This window comes from Parasteatoda tepidariorum, chromosome 7 (genome assembly GCF_982258835.1).
Source record: "Parasteatoda tepidariorum strain Cologne lab strain chromosome 7, Ptep-v5.0, whole genome shotgun sequence".
NCBI lineage: Eukaryota > Metazoa > Arthropoda > Arachnida > Araneae > Theridiidae > Parasteatoda > Parasteatoda tepidariorum.
In genome coordinates this window covers 81,222,142-81,229,452 of record NC_141761.1, presented here as the reverse complement: position 1 = coordinate 81,229,452, position 7,311 = coordinate 81,222,142, and the positions used below count along the sequence as shown (strand labels likewise).

The window sequence follows — 7,311 nt, the reverse complement described above, 5'->3', positions numbered from 1 at the left end:
ACAAATCAATTGATGATGTATATTTTCTCTCTTAAGCCAAATCTTTCGATACATGTAAAATACAAGACCGCCATCCAATCACAATTTGAGATATAAAGCGAGGGGTATTTTAGATTACTTACTAATTTTTTTCTAACAAAATTATCCCAATACAATTTTGCAATCAAAATTTTTGATATTCATCTATTTTGGTTTTGATATTCATCTTTCGTATTAATGGATTATTAAATCGTTTACCTGTTTTTAGATTTTTGATAAGTATCTTTATTTTTGCGCGATAATACTAAGAGAAATTTTTAGCCTCCTCCAAATCAGTTTTCATCTGTTTAAACTGTAATAAATTTAGATTTTGAAAATTCAGAAAACAGAGAAACGTGTAGTTTTAAAATCCTGACTCAAAATCACATCATTCATTCCAAAAATTCTTAGAAGTTCTAAAAATTATCAAAGGCTTTTTCTCGTAATTTAATAAAGTGGCCCTTTTATTTCAACCTTTTTTGAAAGGTATTGTGCTGTCTTATAATACTATATCATCAAAAGTTTGTTAAGTACAAATATATATATATATATATATATATATATATATATATATATATATATATATATATATATATATATATATATATATATATATATATATATATATATATATATATATATATATATATATATATATACATAATAACAGGGCTATAACTCTGTTATCAGTGTTGTATTTAGCTTGAAATAATGCAGTCGTAAGCCATCAGACGTTCTAAACAGGTTTATTTAAATGTAGGCTGGTATTGATAACAGTTCACATCCACACTCCCGACGGGAGGGGAATGGACAAGACTTCTGACGATTCCGGAACAGCTTATCAGGATCACATCATGATGAAAAGAACTCGCAAAACTAGCGTTCTTACGTTTTATACCAACACAGATTTGAGGTAAAAAGGCACACTTCGTACATTCCTTGTAACCTTACGCATTAAGGAAAATCATTTACTGCTTCCTTATATGGAAGAGAAAAAGGGAACGATTCTAAAAATAACTCTTCCTTTGAAATATAAATCTATTTATATTTCAATGGTATGTTTTCAGCCTTGAATTCCCAAAATAGAATCTCTCTACGCTTATTCTTTAACAAAGACATTTTATGAAAACGAAAGAGTTTTAATTCTTTTATTAATACAAAAGTATTTAATTTTTGCATTACATATATATATATATAAATATATATATATATATATATATATATATATATATATATATATATATATATATATATATATATATATATATATATATATATCATTTGAATTCATATTGAATTCGAATATATATATACCGTAAACCGGGGCGAGTCTACCCATTTTTTCAGTTTGTCAACTTTCAAGTGGTCAAACTTTTGTAAATATTAAGGAAAAAAGGCTTTTAATAGGTGTTTCGGAATCGCTATTTATCTCTCTTTAAAGCTGTGAAATCGATTTTAGAAAATATTAACAGTTACGCTGTGACTGTATATTTTTATAGAACTGCTGACAAATCTCTCGTATGGGGCGAGTCTACCCATTCTACTAAAATGAATGTTAACATTGTAAATAATCAAATTTTACTATTAAATTGTTAATTTAGTTACTATATAGGATATTTATGAAGTAAAATTCATAACTTTATTATATATTCCATTTTTTTATTCATAAAATAACACAAATTGAGTATTTGATCGATTATCACATTTTGATCACAGTTTTGTTTTTATAATCATTAACATTATAAAATAAGAAAAATTTCTGATTACTGTTGATAAAAATAAATTAAAATTAATATAAATTTACAATTAAATAATTAATAAATAATAATAATTAAAGATTACTAGGAGGCTTCGCCCCCTGCTCGCTGGCGCTCACCTACCCCCGGAACTGCTTTCACAGTTCATTTCGGATTGCTTCGCAATCCAATGCTCGCTTTGCTCGCTCATTGGATACGTTCTTAACGTCTAGTTTTTGCATACTTTTTTGAATACTGAAGTTCCGAAAATTTTTCACTGTAGAAGATTCTAAACCTGTACATTTCAATATTAATTTGAAATTGCAAACAGTTCACATATTTTTCTTAATCACACTATTCTAAATTTCAGTTGTTGAGAAAAGTAGCTGTTGTAAGTTTTGTTTTAAAGTCTTTCCCACCCGAGGGCTAAAGCCATGTGTTGTAAAACAATATGAAATAGTAGTCTCCCACTGAACGTCGGATGTAAAGCATCGGCTTTGATAAAGATAATTTTGTATTTTTAATTCTCTGAAGGGCGCCACCTTAATAATATGGAATTTGTAAAATAAATGTAATATTTTTGATTGTTGATGAAACCCATCATTTTGTGTTTTCATCAGTGTTCAGAAGCAGAACAACTATAAGTTTTTTATTTTATCACAGAAATATAAAATGTATAAAAAACAAAGAAAAGAGTAAGAAAATGAGTATAGTCATAGAAAAAGTTAAAATTATTATATAGTATTTGTCAGTTAAAATAAAACTTCTTGTTTAAGTCATTTCTAACAATTCAAATTTCTCCGAGGCAATTCTTAAGTATAAATTAAGGTAGTATTGTTAAGTTGAAACACAATATTTTTAGTTTTGATGTCAACAATACAATTCAATTTTTCACAAAAACGATTATTTCCATTGTTAAGTTCAATGTCAACAATTCAAATTTTTCTGAGTCAACTCTTAACCTCTAAATATTATTTTTATGTACACATTTCTAAATGTCAGTATTCAACCACAAAACAACTTAAAGTCCTCAAATTTAGCATGAAGTTGTAAAATGTAATGAAAGAGGGTCATAGCAATAATGAAAATAGAAGTAAAGTTAGTACTGTAAAATTAAAACAATATTTTTAATCAATGAGCCAAGTTCTTCAAGAAGCAGCTGTAGAAGTAGGTTGTTTATTTAAAACTTTTTATAGAATTTCCTTTAGAACACAATTGTTAATTTGGGCATTTGGCGATACAACACTTTTAGAATTGAAGGATTTGTTACGTCAAGCGCTCAGGTATCATAATTTTGATCTAGTTGCGCTTCTATGTCATTTTGATTAATGTTGCTAAGATAACTTTCAAAAAATTCAATGGCTGGCAACAGTAATTTTATTTTTTAAGTTGTTTATTTTTATTTCTTTCAGAATTGGGTATAATATGAAAAAAACACAACTACTTCGATTTAGTAGGAACAACATATGACGCAATGCTAAACGAATGGAATTTAGTTGTTGTTTATTTAGTTATTGTTATTAGTAGTTGTTGTTATTTGTTTTAGTTATTGTTGTTTATTTAGTTGTATTTAGTTTCAATAACTTTTCCTTATAATGCAATAAAATCTGGCGAGCAGCTATTTAAACGATCGAACACTTCGTTTGTTTATTTGTGGCTTGAAGTTAGGCTCGCAGAAAATGCCGTTCATGGGTTAAATTTAGTAGGAACAACACAACCTGTGACGTAGGCTATATTATACCCAATTCGTTATTTTTTTAGTGAAATGGTTTTTAACCTAACAGAATTCTTTGCCGACTGTTTTCTCTATGAATGAAGAAAATAAAGTAAATATTTAACTGTTGTGAAAAGAATCTTATTTAGTTGTACAAAGTACTTCAGCCAAAATTTGGGAGCCACGTAAGAGAATTATATATATTAGATCAGAAACACATCATTAAAAGGCAGAATGCTTTGGTGTATTCAAAACAAAGCAAACGTTGCCACCGGCGGAAAAGAAATACAGCCAAAATTTGGGAGCCACGTAAGAGAATTATATATAATAGATTAACAAAATCGTGGCATTTTTTTGTAACATTTAAATCCATTTGCTTTGCGAATATAATTTCGAACCATCTGTAATAATAAATAATAATTTATTTAACTTGCATTAAATAAAAAGAGTTAATTTTGTAATATAAGAATTGAAAAAATGGGTAAAATAAACATATTTTATATTTACATTTATATTTAACCTATAAATTTTCTTATTAATGATAAATTCATCAATGCAGAATTAAAATAATATACTCAAATTCATTTAAAATGACTTAATTTTAATATAAACGAAGTTCTAAATTATATTATTATGCTTAATTAAAACTAAATACGAATGGGTAGACTCGCTTCGCGAATTCTGGCTTTTTGTTTACAACTGCAAAACTTACATTCTTTTTGTTTTGTTTTTTTCATATAAAATTAATGTAATCTTAGTCTTAGATAAGTTTATCACTTAACCAAAGTGAAACTAGTAATAATAATAATATACTTACGGAGCACCAACTAAAAGTTTGCTGATTTTCAATACAAATCTCTCAAAAGACGTTTGAACAGGTCGGTTAAAAAGACACCAAATAAATAAAAACGGATCAAACTACTACAGCGCCATCTTCCTTAGAGTCTGAACTAAGTCCTCCGTCGGCAAAAATTTTTTTATTTGCAATTTAAAATAGTGAAAATTAAATAAAACTAAAATGGGTAGACCACCGTTTACGGTATATATATATATTTATATCATTTGAATTCATATTGAATTCGAATATATATATATATATATATATGGAGAAAACACTAATTCAAGATTTAACGAAATTAATGTACTTTTTTCTTTTATAAAATGTGTGTGATGAATCGGTTTAATATTTTTTTTAATCATACTCAGTTTTCTCTTCGAAATAAATTCATCAAAAATTTAGAAAGAAAAGCAAAAATCCCTTTTTAAAAATATTGAAAAAATAACCATCACATATATAAAATATGAAAATTTAAGATAAATTAGAAAAAAAATATCCTCCACAATCAAGAGTTATTTAAATCTGTAACGTATATACAGAGCTATTTCTTATTCGAAAAAAGGTAAATAGTAGTGTGTAGTCTATAATAAAATAAACTTTAGAAATAATTTTAGCAAATTAGAGTCGTAAAAGATTTTACATTTCAATATATAAGCTTTAGATGTTAAAAACTTATAGGAATAACTGATATTTTATTTCTTTTGAAAACAAACGATAAATAATTTTATTATATTTTTTTCTTCTTTTCCGGAGTATAAACAGATCTGATTATTTTCAATTACTATTTATTTTTACAATTAAGAATTTGGTTTTGTTTTCCCGTCCAAGGAAATGGGCACTCGAATGTTACAACTTGCCATCACTCCAGCCCGAATGCACGGCGCGCACCCAGCCGACCCAACACCGGCCGAAGCTCCACCCGTGGCATTTATTAAAACCAAGATAAAAATTTACAAAATGTGTCATCTGGCAACAGCACGGAATACAATAAGATATCATAAATAAAGATTTAGTCCCCAGCAGCGTCCATTTTATCTGATAGTCGGTGGAAGACTGCTTTATAGTGGGAGAATTGAAAGAACAATTTGACAATTACAATAAATGCAGTTACAATAAATAACAAAGACAACAAAATACAGATGATATCGTTACAATAAAGACAACTGAAGTCCAAAGGCATTAAAAGAAGAACACTCCGGAAAATGAGAGGCTAATGGTTGAAAATAGATAGAGAATGAATAATTAAAAGCTAAAATTACAAAAAATTAATTTGATAAATAATCAAATTTAAAAAAATAAATACAAAATACCAATTAAAATCAAATGTCTCAGTGTAAATCAGGAACCAATAAATTGTAAATAGCACTAAAAACAAGAGTATCAATGCCCAAGATCAGGGGTCTCCAAACTACGGCCCGAGGGCCACATCCGGCCCGCGGACAGATTTTGTCCGACCCGCGGAGAGCTAGCATACTTGAAAACTCCTTTTAGAGAACATATTTTTTATAGCAAATTAAATTTAGTTTACTGAAGTGTTCTAATTTTATGTTGAATAATTATTAATATGACATCTACATTGATATGGTCATGGGCTAACTACTCATAACATTGTTGTAGGCTTATTGTTATTGTTTTTGTGATAAGTTGGATAAAGAAACGCAGAATTGTAATGAGTAAAGACATGTATAATATGCAGAAAATTTAACTTCAGTATATAATAACTAACAAATTATACATTTTAAATAAAAACATAACTTATAACAAGCATAATGACATATGAAATACTAATGAGAGTTATGTAATTGAGATTTTCCACTGACAATAGTTTGTAGTTGTGGACTAATCTTACTTGTACCAATTATTAAAAGAGATTTAAGATGCTCATCAGTTAATTTAGATTTGTAAACATTTTTTGTGTACTTCATTTTGGAGAAGGTCTTCTCACACAAATAAGTAGTACCAAAAACAAAAAACAGCCCACGAGCAAATTTGTGCAAATTATCAAATTGTGTCAGTGGAAGACTCTTATAAAATTCCAACAAAGATGAGTTTTGATATTTGTTCTTAAAATTACCACTGCATTGCAGATCAATCATTTCCATTTGAAGTTCCGGGGCTAGGGTTTCAATGTCAGTATCAAAAGGATTCTGAAAAATCTTAATTTGATTCGCAATGGCATCAAAGTCCGAGAAACGAGTATCAAAATTTATTTTCAAAGCACTCAAAGTTTCGATTGCAAAATCGATAGGAAACTCAGTCTCAGTGGTGTGGCTGAAGATTTCACATGTTTTAAAATGTGAAAAACATTTACTTCGTAGTTGTGATTGAAACAGTATCAATTTCTTCCGGAATGATTTGATATTAATGTATAAATCAGGAAGATGCTGGTTATCTCCTTGCAATCTCAAATTCAGTTCGTTCACATGTTTTGTCAAATTAACATAGAATGCTAACTTCCACAGCCATGCGCTGTTTTGTAATTCAGTAAGAGGGCGATGCTTTTCATTCAAAAAAATTTCGATCACTGCTCGAAGTTCAAAAAAGCGCTGAAGGACTTTCCCACAACTAAGCAAACGTACGGCAATATGATAAGGTAAGTCATTTTCTCCAATCTCTGCAATAAATTGTCGGAATTGTCGGTGATTCAGCCCAAAAGATCTGATAAAATTAACAGTTAATATTACTGGTTTCAGAACTTCAGACATATCCAAACATTTTCCGCACAAAGACTGTTGATGAATGATACAATGTAAGACTAATGGTTTTGAACCACTGTCATTTTCTACAGCCTTTGACACAAGAGCGACCACTCCTTTTTTCTTTCCCACTCATGTTTTTGCCTCCATCAGTTGTAATACATTTCAAGTTTTTCCATCGAAGGTTCTTTTGATTAATGGCCATTTCAACTCCTTTAAAAATATCTGTACCAGTAGTTGTGCCATGAATACTATACATATCAAAAAGTTCTTCATGCACTTCACAACAGTGTCATAGGAACTGACTTG

At 28.7% G+C, this 7,311-nt stretch overlaps 1 protein-coding gene across 1 annotated transcript; it reads right to left on the bottom strand.

The window, feature by feature from the left end:
• Positions 1-6,090: 6,090 nt before the first annotated feature.
• Positions 6,091-7,011, bottom strand: LOC147807272 (general transcription factor II-I repeat domain-containing protein 2B-like). The gene has a single exon (XM_087168858.1). The coding sequence runs from the start codon at positions 7,009-7,011 to the stop codon at positions 6,091-6,093; it is 921 nt and encodes a 306-aa protein (XP_087024984.1).
• Positions 7,012-7,311: the final 300 nt, after the last annotated feature.

Excerpts from the sequence above, each read along its gene's own strand:
- LOC147807272 (XM_087168858.1), bottom strand. The coding sequence starts at position 7,011 with ATGTCTGAAGTTCTGAAACCAGTAATATTAACTGTTAATTTTATCAGA.